Source organism: Lolium perenne, chromosome 1, assembly GCF_019359855.2.
Source record: "Lolium perenne isolate Kyuss_39 chromosome 1, Kyuss_2.0, whole genome shotgun sequence".
Classification (NCBI taxonomy): domain Eukaryota; kingdom Viridiplantae; phylum Streptophyta; class Magnoliopsida; order Poales; family Poaceae; genus Lolium; species Lolium perenne.
In genome coordinates, this window is record NC_067244.2 from 172,839,212 (window position 1) to 172,853,406 (window position 14,195).

At 43.3% G+C, this 14,195-nt stretch overlaps 2 protein-coding genes across 2 annotated transcripts; both read right to left on the reverse strand.

Annotated features, from left to right (window-relative positions):
- Nucleotides 1–309: 309 nt before the first annotated feature.
- Nucleotides 310–8,887, reverse strand: LOC127312872 (uncharacterized). The gene is made up of 6 exons (XM_051343422.2): nt 7,327–8,887; nt 7,001–7,118; nt 6,744–6,849; nt 6,512–6,661; nt 5,877–6,122; nt 310–611 (listed from the first exon to the last, which is right to left on the reverse strand). Exons 1-6 carry the CDS (start codon nt 8,732–8,734, stop codon nt 609–611), a joined length of 2,031 nt encoding a protein of 676 aa, XP_051199382.1. The 5' UTR covers nt 8,735–8,887; the 3' UTR covers nt 310–608.
- Nucleotides 8,888–9,414: 527 nt separating this feature from the next.
- LOC127304266 (uncharacterized) lies at nt 9,415–10,766 on the reverse strand. The gene is made up of 2 exons (XM_051334989.1): nt 9,981–10,766; nt 9,415–9,908 (listed from the first exon to the last, which is right to left on the reverse strand). Exons 1-2 carry the CDS (start codon nt 10,735–10,737, stop codon nt 9,439–9,441), a joined length of 1,227 nt encoding a protein of 408 aa, XP_051190949.1. The 5' UTR covers nt 10,738–10,766; the 3' UTR covers nt 9,415–9,438.
- Nucleotides 10,767–14,195: the final 3,429 nt, after the last annotated feature.

Here is a 14,195-nt window from a genome sequence, read left to right on the forward strand (position 1 = left end):
CTTCGTTTGATATTGGTCACTACAGTAAATCACATTTTGGAATAAGAAATTTCCTCTAAATACCTAAAAAACATTGCTCCCAAGAACTTTACTCTGTTCTGGTACAAAGTCACAGTTTATTTAGCTTTAGTGCCGGTCTGTAACACCAACTGGAACTCAAACTTATAAATATTTTACTCCCGTTTCACGCCTTTTGTCGACACACAATCCACAAGCAAATCAAGAGAAATGGGCACTTTTAGTAGTGCGAACAGCAAGCAAATGTGCAGTCTTGATCTCAGCAGCCATGAGTGTTTGCCTATGGAAAATAAACTAATTGACTATTGGTGAGACAAAAAAAAAATATGAACCATATGTGTCTATCATACATATCCGGGTTTGCAAAAGCTTTCATACACACGATAGGATTAAATACTAGAAGTGGCACCTTACACTCACGGATTATGTAGATATACAAACGCATAAACAATGGTCCACGTACAAGACATGATTATCTGAAGCGAGAAGATGACTGTGTTCAGGTAGAAACAAGTCCACCACACAGAAAGCTTGCACCATAGCCTCCCTCGTCTGAGCTTAGCCAAGCCATCGATCTGGTCAAATTATCATCACTGCACGGAAAAATCAACTAGTTTTGTCAATAAACATATGTGTTCAGTGGTAACTTTCTAGAACCACATGTCCCCAAAGTTCTTTGTGATAGCAAATAATGCACAACTACCAGGATTGACCATATTTTTAGTATAGTAGTATTCGTCAGCACAACCAACTGACAGGCGTTACCTAGATTCTTCAGTAGCTCAACATCTACACTTCATTAGCCTACAAACTACTTGTTGGGCACCACATCTTTCTTCGTAAATATGCTACTTAGGGTGGCAAGCGGGGAGGGATTTGGGATCTAACTTTTCACCAGTCATGTGCAAAATCTGGTATGATTCCATAGCTAGTTTTGCCCTGATTTAGGTTTTGCAGGACGGTTGCAGGATGCCGCTTGCTACCCTCATGCTACTACAGGCCTTACCACACCTTTCTCCAACATTTGCTCCTAACTTCCTCCTCTTTTCTTTACTATTATATTGCAGTTGGTCGTACGTCATACAACGCGTTTGGTGAAGGAGATTGGGAGCATCCGGACCATTCGATCTAATCTAACGTCTCCGCGACGGTAAATCACTCAAACGGATTCTCATTCAATTAGGCATAATAACACTTCCTTTCTCTAAAAAGGCTAATAAGGCAAGCCATAGGTATAACAGATCACTTGAGGGATTCTCATTCAATTAGGAATAATAGCATTTCCTTCAATTAGGAATAATAACATTTCCTTTCTCTAATCTTTACTATTATAAGGTGAAACGCTTGGTGGTGTCACACATAAAAAAAAGTTAATCTCAGGAAACGCCCAAAAATGCTTATTTCACGGAACAACCTTTGTTGTTGTTATCGCCTCCTAAAAGATCTCCATCGCACGATCGCATATCCCTCACCACTTCCAGGTTAACCGGACCGAGGCAAGTCATCATTGTTGTAACAACAGGCCTCAAGTCTCGCCGGCGTTGCGCTCAACCGGCATTCCCTTGACTCTTGACTCTTGAGGATGCCATATTCGTCCACGGACGGTATTCATCTGCAAACTCTTCTCACATGGTGCAGTCCTTGTTCGGTGACTTCCTGTTTTCTTTTCTGCATCACTTTCATATTTTGGTTCAATCCTGCACAAATGAATCGCTAATCTTCGTCTCAGATCCGCCATCCCATGGCTGCGATTCAAGTGGATTTGGACGGCTGGTGGTTGGGTGCTTTAGATCGCAGTCGGATTTAGAGTTCTCTGGCATTCTCACCCGACTTTTCATGATGAGATCTTACTGATTTCTTGTCCGTCTCTTCTTTTCCTCTTTAGCTCTTTGCATGGATAATCAGCGCAGGTTGCCTTATGTATACATGTGTATATTCATGTATATGTAATAGCTTGATAGAAATTGTCACATGAATAATTTTACTTCTTATGTAGTTGCATCTCCGTTGTTGCAGGTGGAACTGGAATCCAAAGTTGTCGACTGAAACGATGACACTGAAGTAGCATATTGTCAATTGAGGTAACAATAAGAAATCTTTGCGGGACTAAGCAGATTTACAATTCTCTTTAAGTTGCATAAATATGTATGCTTTCACACGGAGCACTGCATATATAATATTTGTTTTATATATATTTCTTGTATTAAGTCTACACTACTCCCTCTCTCCAACTAAAGATGTCCCAGATTTGTCAAAATTTAGATGTACATTTAAATTTTGACAAAGTTAAGATATCTTTTTCGTGGGATAGAGAAAAACTATATTGAAGTTGGTATGTTATTTTGTAATTGTCAATTTATCTTTATCACTGAAAGCATCTAAAGTGTCCAACTCTAATATAATCCCAAGGATTACACCCGTGGTAGAATCATTTTTCACCATAAGTCGCCCCTATTTACCCTTGTTGCCGCTAATTATGGTATCAAATAGTAATCAATGCCTATTGGAATAGGAGATACTTTTTGCCGTGTTATGTCACTCTTGAAAAATCAAGGATTACATTTTTTTTCCGAAATAGCATCAAGGATTAAATGAACAATTAAAACGCTAATTGATCATCCTTTCTAATTCCACCGCATATACCTCCCCCTGACCGCACCCCGCACGTAGTCGATTCTCCCATCATCAAGCCCGGAGTCCCACTGCAAAAATCCTAGACCTACGAAAGAATTGCTACAGACTAAGCTCCGCGACGACGAACATCTTCGAGCTGTACCCTAATCCCCTCTTCTTGGTGGGCTGGCGATGCAGCATATCGATACCGTGAGACATGCAAAATGGAGGCGGTCGAGCTATATGTGCCTCTTTGTGGCTGCAGTAAGCACCCGCTGCATCCACAAGCCACCGCCGATTCATTGATTTGCCACTGGACGACACCACGACGAGCTCCGCCAGCGGCTGCTGTGTGATCCATCAATAACGCTCCGTCACAGAGGCGGGGCATTGTTGCCCACTTGTTGCGCCCCTCTGCTCCCCACCTTCATTTTGATCTGCCACCGCCATTGCAGTTAAGCTATTCATCACCAACCATCCCCCGATTTCACAGTGGACTACACCAAGGTCACCACCACCAGCCGCCAGGATTAAGGTTCCTCTTCTTTTAGTCGTGGATTGTGCCCTTGGAGTCACTCTTTCACAAAGCTTCCGGTGATGGTGAAGTGCTTGCTGGTCCAGACTGGTGGCTACAGCACTGAAATTATCTTCAATCATGTGTTTCTTAAGAAGAAACGTCAGGGAACAACACCTGCGGAGCTAGGGCTGGAACGCGGGTCGCGGGCAGCGCGCAGCCAATCCGCATTCCGTAATATCGCATGTTGTAACCTGAACATAAGCAAACACAATCAGATTTGCTATTTTCTTTTAAATTCTGCAATGATGCGTTGAGGGTATTCCGAATTCGATATTTCCTTAAGATTTAATTGCAAGGAAGCTAGCGTACATTAGAAAAAGGATTTATTAGGATTCACTTTTCGTATATGTAAGTATAGTATACCAAGTAACAATCCCCAACTTCACAGTGGACTACGGCGAGGTCGCGACCACCGGCTCATGTGTTGCAGGTTCAACAATCTTTCATACATGTATCAACTTTTTTAGATCTAAGTTATCTGTATGTGTGTAAATAGATAGCCGCAAATTCAACTGATTGTCGGATTTCGAATTATCAAACAAAAGAGGTCAGCGGGGGAGGGATAATGCAATATTTTCTTAAGAAGAAACGTCAGGGAACAACACCTGCGGAGCTGGGGCTGGAACGCGGGTCGCGGGCAGCGCGCAGCCAATCCGCATTCCGTAATATCGCATGTTGTAACCTGAACATAAGCAAACACAATCAGATTTGCTATTTTCTTTTAAATTCTGCAATGATGCGTTGAGGGTATTCCGAATTCGATATTTCCTTAAGATTTAATTGCAAGGAAGCTAGCGTACATTAAAAAAAAGGATTTATTAGGATTCACTTTTCGTATATGTAAGTATAGTATACCAAGTAACAATCCCCAACTTCACAGTGAACTACGGCGAGGTCGCGACCACCGGCCGCCGGGAGTAAGGTCCCTCTTATTTTATTCATAGCTTATGTTTTACAAGAGGTGCTGCTGAAACTCCATGCCCGTACCAGACATGTGTGTCAAATAGATTTCGAATGCCTCGCTGTTATACCGTTCTGAAGAATTAATATACACTCTTGGGGGACCTTGGTTATTTGGTGTACTTCTTTCATGTCTTCTTATTTTGTTACCTACTGTTCTAATGGTTGCTCAGATGAAATTTGTTGGCTCTGCCAAGTTACCCGGGCCTGCACCAACTAAACAAAGGAGGCATATTAGCCACTACTCGGATTTTCTTGGAATTACTAAATGAGGTACTTCATGATTTTGCTGCTCCAACTAATATTTAATTGAAGTACCATATGAAGGTTGATTATTTTTGAGAAACCCACACGCTGAATAAAATTGGGTATCTTGCTATTGATATAGGTCTTGGAAACTAATAGAATTGAAGAATCACATGGTCATGTACACAAGCTATTTTTAATAGTCCCAAACACCTTTCGTTAATCTTGGCATCTCCAACAGACCCCACCGGAAGAGATTGTGGAAGCATGCTTGTCTAATTTCTCCGTACAGACAAGGCAATGGGTATCAAATGAGTCTTTGCTGCCTTGTTGGCAGATGCATGAGTACATGTGTGTTGTGTTGTAGTTAATTCAAATCGTTTTAAATTTATTGGTTCAAGTGTTGAATTAATGTTTTCCTTAGGATGAACCACTTACTAACCACATTTTTGCCACACTTGATAATTCCTTCTAGCCTCCCAACACGTGTTATCCATATTTGACAAAAGCTATAGAAACATAAGAAGAATGTTGCTATGCTAGATCTTGCGTTTTTTTTCCTTTCAAACTATAGATACAACCTCCAGTAGTGCATCATAGGGGACTAAATTCACAATCCTTTGTATAGTTCGGGTATTATAATTAATATTTGGTATATTTTTTTTTGGCTTGAGTAAAACTTTCACTTATTTATAATTCTTTGCATTTCCCTTCTTCAGGAATCCAAATTTTGTTGGTACATCTAAATAGACAAGAGCTACACTCGCTGCGAGCAAGTTTTAGCATGGCTACACTTTCTGAAAAATATTTACTTTGCGGCGGCATTGTACTCTTTAGTCTTTTAGCATGGCTACACTTGATGTGAGCCCATGCTTTTAAACCCCAAGTTATCACCTACCAGGAATTGTATGTTACATGCACCGTATATTGTTTAACATTCTCTAGAAATGTTAGTCAGTCAAATTGAGTGACCTGATAATGACGTATAATCTTTGGAAGAAAAGGATTTTGTCATTCTGATTTTAATAGTATACATCTTGTCAATGCCACTTTCTGAATATGCATGAGCTCTAGTTATGAATGAAGCCTCGCCAACATATGTTAGTAGCAACTAGCAGCGCACGGGGTAGAATGTTAAATTTTTAGAATATCAAGTGTTTTCTTTCTGATAGATGTGAATTTTTACATCTATTTCATTGATATATATTATAATAAAAAATAGAAGCCGTAGCAACGCACGGGCATTCAACTAGTTTGAATAGTTTAGTACCCTTCTCTTATGTTCAGTAAAATGGTTACCTTCACGTTTCAAGAAACAACTATGAGAGGATATTACCTTACATATAGTCTTGAGACGTCTTTACATTTCAGTTCGGAACTCACAAGGCTTTTGCATATGCTAAACTTAATGTCTTAATGTCCATGACTACTGTCTAAAGATGAGCATGCCACAGGTTTTTACCTCACGAGGTGTTGGCTGACGCTGCATCAGAGGAGGTGTTGGCTGACGCTGCACCAGAGGAGGTGGATGCTGCCAAGATGCACCAATAGGCAGCCCCAGGGTAGGGGTAGGCTGTTGCCACTGCTGTTGGTAGTTGCCATAGCATGTGTATGCGCCATAGGCAAATGAGTTAGGAGCAGAAAGTTGCTGTGACTCATACCCAAGGTAGCTGCCTCCATTGAAATTGTTGAAGCATGCCATGGGTGCCTGATATCATAGGCAAAAGCTTATAGTAAGATGACGGGAAAACTGAAACCTGGTCAACACTTCAAAAGTAGCACATCACAGCATAGCAGAAATAGATAATTTCATCTTCGTTACTTACAATGATCTCAAATAATAAATTTATTACTATAACAGTTTAGTTGCTTCTACACATATTTTAAAACTTGGTGGCCATAGCTTTTTCTTTTACTCTTCTACTTTCAAAGCACAATGCAACAATGCACAGAACATTTCAACTTGGATGCATCCGCCATGACAGCACATGCGAGAGAATTAGTACTAGGGATATGTATCTTGCGAGAAGTGGAGATTGTCCATTCTAGAGCTACAGGTCAACAAAGGATATAGCAGAACATCACCAATGTTTTTACCTCATGAGTTCCAAATGCACTGTTGGACGTTAATTGCTGTTGTGGTGGTAGCCACAGTGGCTGGTAGTTGTGTCGACCATGTACATGGCCCAACGATGCATACCCAGGGCCACAGGGTACATCTTGCTTGTTGAAGCATTTCTGCGGTGGCTGGAATGGTACATTCTAATTAATCTTCCTCAGCAATAATGGGGAAATGGGTAGAAAACAGGGCATGTGGAATTCATCATACCAGATTGTTTACAACAGCATGGACCTGGGAAGAAATATGATCATTCTGTATAACACTCTCAGGTGGATTTCGTTCACGCTTCATTTTCTCAGCCAATGCAGATACCCTAAGAAACAGAAAGCCTATTAAACAAAAGATCTCAATATGGCAACATCAGGTAAAACTAATTAGCAAATAGCTATCAAATTATAGAATGAATTGATTTTAAATCGGAGCATATAGAAGAAGAGAGTTTCCGTGGAGAAAAAGAAACTTGCCTTTGGAATAAGCTCCTTGGTGAGATCGGTTCCTGCGAACCACTAACTTTGGTGTCGACTGGCTTGTCTGCAGAGCTGCTAGCCTTTCTGTTCTTGCGAAAGGCTGAGACTTGAATGCCTACAAAAACCACTAAATTTATAACCAACACCAATCCCGACTTTTTTAGGGAACCAGCAAATAAGCACACAAACAAATATGGAGGCAGCATCAAATGGGTCCAAACACACAAACAGACAAAGCAGTGACAAGAAGATAACTAATAAGAACATAAGGATTGTGAGACTAAGAAGCATTGCATAGGCATGAAAACAATAAGAGCGGGTACCTGGAGTAATATCCATATGGCTGGACAATGTACATGCACGGAAAGGATGTTCAGGGTCAAACCTATGGTTGTAATACCAATAATCCGGAAGATAAAACTTTGAAATTGCTTTTAGTTGCTTGTTTCCTATGTCAAGAGCAGCCACCCATCCATCCTGATGACTGGGTTCCATCAGAGATTTGAGATAAAGAATATCGTGGCCATCATCAGCAAGGCTCAGGATGGGGAAAACTGAGTAGAGGTCACGGAACGTCACCAACTGTTGGGTCTCCTTTATGAATGCGAACAACTGTTCACTCTCCTTTATGTCAGCAACATGAGCAACGCATGTCTGGCGCCAAAAGTTAGCAGATGATGGCGAAACTTTCCGACTCCATGTCACAGCCCTCCAGGCATCCCTAAAGGAAGACAGCTGCTGGTTGGCATTCCTATCCACGGCTTTGCGCTTAAGCCTCGTGATCAAGTCCGAATCAGAGATGATATTATCCTTGTTTTCAGGAGGATTAGGATTCTCCATCTCAATAAGCTTGAGCACGCCATTGACACATGTGAGATCCCGAAACCAGCTTGCTGAGCGAGATGGTTCCTCAGCTAAAGGGTGTTTCTTCATCTTTTTGGTGGGGGGAATGGGATATTTTTCTTTGTACCTGTTTCCAGGCAACGGCTCAGGCATCGGGATGAAGAAGCTTACACCACCATCACCACCACCACCACCACCAGTGGGATCGGGATCTTGAAGACGAAGCAAGTCGCACGCCAGCAGGCCTTGTGACAAATCAACCCACCCTAGCAAGCCACCTTGTCCAAGCGTGATCACCTTGTCGGGTACAACCCTGTCGACCCCAGGACATGGATTCTGCAGTGCCCTAGTGCTCCATGATTTTGTCTCGGACGAATAGATTCGAAGCTGATAGTCGTCCGACGATGGTGCATCACGGAGAGCGGCCAGGAGATAGTGGCCGCCGGCCATGTGGCCGAGGATGCCAAACTCCCTGACCCCGCGCAGATCATCATCATCAGAACCTGGCACTTTGGGAGAAGGAATCCGCTCGAGCGACGCTGGGGCGTCACCGGCGGCCTTGTACAGAAAATATTCGCGGCTGCCGGCGCCGGCGTAGAATCCAACGCGAAGCAGGACGAAAGGGCCGTCCGCGCCGACCAACTGTGGCCAAATTAAGAAATCGGGGTCCGTCATGTATCGCGAACCAGGGGGCTTGGAGCAGTGGATGGAGAAGAGTGACAATTGGGGTGGGTCGGCAATCCAGAAGGAGACCGCCATGGTATAGCCATCTTTGGATTTGGCTGTGGCCGTGGTATCGTTGGTGCTGTCGGTGAAGCGTGGTTTCCGGGCAAGGAGAATCGAGGCCAGCCGACCTTGATTGGGGGCGTTGGCGGCGGCGTCGACCATCGAATTTGGGGATTAGGTCTGAATCTCTGGTTGACAAAAGAGTCAGGAGATTTTCTTTAAGGAAAGAATCAGGAGATTAACAATAAAAATCGGATCGGAGGCAATCGAGGGGTGAAGGGGGTTGAGGAAAGGATACAGTTTGGGGAATTAGGGTTAACTTCTCTCCTTTCGCGACCCCTGTCTCTCTCTTTCTGACGACCTCTCCGGCTCTTTCCTGGGTGCTCCTTTATATCGCTTTAAGCGGGAGCAAGCGTGGCTCCGCTTAAAGGAATCCGAGCTGGGCCAGGCCCATTTATTCTGCTGGTGTTCTTCTCTCTTTCTATTTTCGTGAGTGACAGCATAAGGGTGTGTTTGGTTGAGCTGTGGATTCTGAAAAAGCTGCTGTGAACTGTGAACTGTGAAAAAGCTACTGTGAATTGTCAACTGTGGATTATCTGGAAGTTGTTTTTGGAAGTTGTTTGGTTGTAGCAACTGTGAACTGTGGGTTTGGTTAGAAATGTCTGTAGTGCCCCTGAGACATGGAGAGACTGTATATGCGAATTGATCGGAAAACATCGATATGTGCACTAATTGATATGTAAATCACCATTTCGGGAGAATATTTGTATTTTTTCATAATGATCCATACATATAGATAAAATGAATATAAAGTAATGTCCTCAAATAGTTCGAAAATAATAATGTTCACCATCAACATAGATATTCTATTCCTCTCTCGCCATAAGCAAAGCATCGGCGATCCTACTTCGAATGTCGTTCATGGATTCCTCATTATCCACCCCAGGCTGGTCATCCCCTTGTGTTTGTGGTGCTGCACGTGCTGCTCCAGGTAGATAATCCTCATCTTCATCACACTTATCAAACTCCCGATCACGCAATTTGCTATCACGAATAAAATTGTGCAATGCCATGCAAGCAAGAATGATATGCTTCTGTGTACGAGGTGAGAAACTTGGCATTGCCTTCAATATACGCCACTTTTGCTTTAAAACTCCAAATGCACGCTCAATTACATTGCGAAGAGACGAATGGAAGAAATTAAATATCTCATATTTCCCTTGCAGTGCACGCCCACGGCGAAGACGAAACTCTGGTAGATGGTATGTACTCCCTTTGAAAGGAGCAAGATACCCAATTCGGTTTGGATAACCCGAGTCAACAAGGTAGTATTTTCCTGAAATTAAACATGAAGTGAGCATAGGAAAATAACAATAATAACCTTTTAGAATGCATGATAAAGTTTTACCTTTAGGAGGTACAGGAAATGAAGGAAAATTTGCTAATGCATGATGTAGGATTCTTGTGTCATGTGCAGAGCCAGGCCAACCAGCAACAACAAAGGTAAACCTCATGTCAAAGTCACATATGGCAAGTACATTTTGAGATGTATAACCATGGCGACATGTGTGGTTAACCACATCCTCTGCAGGAACTGAACATGGTACATGTGATCCATCAATAGCACCAATAGCGCCTTTGAAGTGAGGCCAAAAACGATCTTCCTTAACCTTTTCATGCTCTGTACTGAAAGTAGGATCTCTTGGTTTGATGTTGTCTCTCGCTAACTTGCGCAAACAATACAATACTTCCTTAAACTTTGTGTGAACCGTCCATAGGGACCTTGTAAATTGGTTTTCAGCTTGTGCAAATGCCTGAGGGCCTCCAACAATCCATAAGAACATGGCTAGTGACTCGACCGATGACACATTGTTAGTTGATTTCAATCCATAGGTAGAGACAAGCAAATCATGTAGTGTCGTAAACACTTCCGGAGTCATGCGGAACATCTTGTAAAAATATCTAGGACGACCAAAACATCTCATGACCCATTGAAGCCCCGTTTCAGGAGTCTCTCTATACGAGTCTTTGTGCAAATAACGCTCGGTATAAAGGTTACCCATGTTCCCAAGGATGGCAGCCTGCTGCGCAAGCTCGCCGAGCTCAGCTAGAAGTCCAAGTCCCTCTAGTGCTTGTTTTCCCAGACCTTCCATGCTTGAGTCCATCTACACACATATAAATATGTCCCGTTAAAAATAATGGCAGCAAATGTAATGAAAATATCATGCTCAAATCACTATCATGGTACACACGTCAAGACATCGTTCTTGTACTAATTCTATACAGGTCTATAACACATTGTTCTTCTAGTAATTTTATACATGTTTACAGCAAATGTTCTTGTACAGATTAATATCAGCAAAAGCAATAGAAAATAAGACCGAAGCAATAGAAATCAATATCAGCAGAAGCAAGAGAATTAACATCACACCTTCTTTCTATCAATTTTACACAGGTTTGAACATACGTATTGATTGAGACAGAGGGGATAATCAATGGGATATTTGCAGGTAGATAATCTTCATCTTCATCAAACACATGTAAATACAAGTTTACAACAAATGGTTATTTCAGCCAAGAACAGAGTAACAATCATGTACTGTATATGCTTTATACTGATTATTTTATACAGCTTTACAATATACGGTTGCTTCAACCAAAAACAGAGGGGAACAATTATTTCTGTTGCCTCACAGCTCATCGAACAAACAGAGAAAATAGAGATGGTTTCTGTTGCCTATAAGTTGATTTATATAGATGATCAATGACTGAAACAATTACAGGTCACAGGTCGTGTACAAGACGGACACAATTAGGATCCAAACTATCTCTATCGAACCGAGGCGGAGGAATAGCGGTGAAGGCGGCGGACGGAAGACCGGATCCCCGCCGGCTGCCGGCTGAGGGGCGGCGGCGCAGGGGCGGTGCAACCCTAGCGCCCTGTCTATTTCTCTGTGGTGACGAGCTAGACGGGCAGAGATGCCTTGGCTTCGATCTGTTTTGGAGGAGATGGAGCGAACCGGTATGACTTACGTAGTGGCAGTGGGTAAATTTTTCGTCCAAGTTGGGAAGCTACCGCGATAGAAGCTAGTCTAGGGTCGCTGCGACTAGCTGCTCAATTTACACGTACCAGAAGTTGCACAATTGTTCCGGTTTTCAAAATATCTACAAATTCAAAACGAAACAAAATTGGAAATCTATACCAATTCAAAACGAAAATTCAAATTCGAACAATTTTCAAAATTGAACAATTTTCAAAAACGAACAATTTTAAAAATTGAACAATTTTCAAAAACGAACAATTTTCAAAATCGAACAATTTTCAACATTAAAAAAGTTCAAATTAAAAAATGTTCAAAATATAAAAAAATTCCAAAATTGAAACATGTTTAAGATTAAAAAATTATTCAAATTTCAAAAAATATCAAATCTGAAAATAGTTCAAACTCAAAATATGTTCAGATTTAAAAATGTTCAAAATTTAAAACGTTCAAACTTCAAAATTGTTCAAATCTGAAAAGTTTCAAATTTAAAAAGTGCGAACTTAAAAAATTTTAAATTTGAAAAGTTCAGAAAAAACCGATCGGTAAAACCAAGAAAAACGGGAGGAAAAATCCAGAGAACCAGAGAAAAAAACAAAAAAAAAACGAGAAAACTGAAGAAAAATACCCTGCCCGTGCTAATGGGCCGGCCCAGGCCGATCCCGCTCTGAGCGGAGCGCGAGATAACGTGTGCCTGGGCCTATGCTTCGGCCCAGCAATTTATTCAGCTCATGTGCGTGTGCCTGGGCCTATGCTTGAACAAGCAAAGGCTCTAGAGGCATCAAATTTATTCAGCTCATGACAGCGTGTGGGGTCTGGATGCTAAGAGCATCTCCACTAGTTTGGTCTCCCCACGGTAAAATCCGAACGAAACAATCGCCGGATTGAACGAAATAAAGTCGTGGGGAGAAACATATTTCCAGTTATCCACCCGGAGTTCGCCGGACATAGTCGAAATTCAAACAAATCGTCGTCCCGCTACAAATACGGCCAGTTGATCGGCAAAAGGATCAGCCACAGATCGGCGATCGGAGGAAAATTACATTGAAACAGGGGCGTCGGCAGTCCCGCCTGGCAAGGCGGTGTCCGACAACCCAGTTTCCTCACACGCCGTGGTCGAAGCGGCGGCCGACGTCGCAGCGGCGGTAGTCGACGTCGTAGCGGCGGCAGTCGACGTCGTAGACGGTGCGGAAGACGAGGTAGGAGCCGGAGACAACGAAGAACTGGCCGGAGTGGGTCGGAGGATGTCGGTGTGATGGCCCTCGTACCAAATCCTCGTCTCCTCGTCCATCAGGTCCGTGTTGCCGCCCATCAGAAACGCCAAGTCTGTGTTCCTCTTCTTCGTCGTCGCCGTCGTCTTCAGCAGGGCGATCCGGGCGCCTTGGTTGGTGAGCATCTCCATCCACCTGTCGTCAAACTTGTCGTCCCTCCCGGCGGCGTGCGTCCTCGCGTCGGTCCAGCACTTGTCGAACGACGCCTGTAGCCTCTCAGCGGGATGGCCCATCTTTTTGAGGTCTTTGAGCTTCTTCTGGCCGAGTTCCCGGCGGCCATCCGACGAGCCAGGCGCCGGAGCGTCGGGGTTGTACTGTTTGTTCTTGCTCTTGGCGAGGTTCTTGCGGGTTTCCGCCCACTTCTCGCACTTCTCGATGCGGGAGAAGAAGTTCAGGAACTTGAACGTCAAGCCGGTGTCGTCCTGGTACATGTCGAAAGCACGGCGCATCTGGGGAAAAAGAGGACGGCGAGACGGGTCAGCTCATGACGATCACTACATAGGCAGACACGGTGGGGACAGCTAACCTTTTGTTCGAAGTCGGCGCCGCTCTCTAGGCGAGCATCGATCTCCTCCTGTATGTCGTGTCATTTGCTGCACGTCGTCTGTATGATCCCCCAATGGGTGCCCATGGCCTTGTCTCCCCGGTCCATGATCGTCTTGTTGAAGTAGGGATCTGAAAGGATCGTATGCCGCACCTAGAGGGGGGTGAATAGGTGCTAACCAATTTTTAGTTCTTTTTCAATTTAGGCTTGACACCAAGGTAAATTCTCTAGATATGCAACTATGTGAATTTATCTATATGACAAGGTTAACAACTAAGCAAGATATAGCTACGCAATATATATGAGATAGAATAGGATAGAGGTAACCGAGAGTGGAGCACGCGGAGACACGGAGTTGATTCCCGTAGTTCCCTTCCTTTGCAAAAGGTACGTCTACATTTGGAGGAGTGTGGTTGCTACGAAAGCCAAACCAACACCACGAAGGCTTCACTCAGGTCTCCTGTGAGCAACGCCACGAAGGCCTAGCACACTTCCACTAAGGAATTTCCTCAAGGCAGAAACCGGGCCTTTACAAGGTTCTTGGGGCACACATCCACAACCAAATTGGAGGCTCCCAAATCTGTAACAACACAATAATCAACAAGAATACATCAACAACAAACAACTAGGGATCCAAAGAGGAACACTAGCAAGGGGGCCCTCAACAAAATGAGGGGGAAATGCAAATCGCTTTGGTGAAGATGTAGATCGGGGTCTTCTCCTTCGATTCTCCAAAGCACAAGGGATTTGGGTGGTTGAGGGAGGAG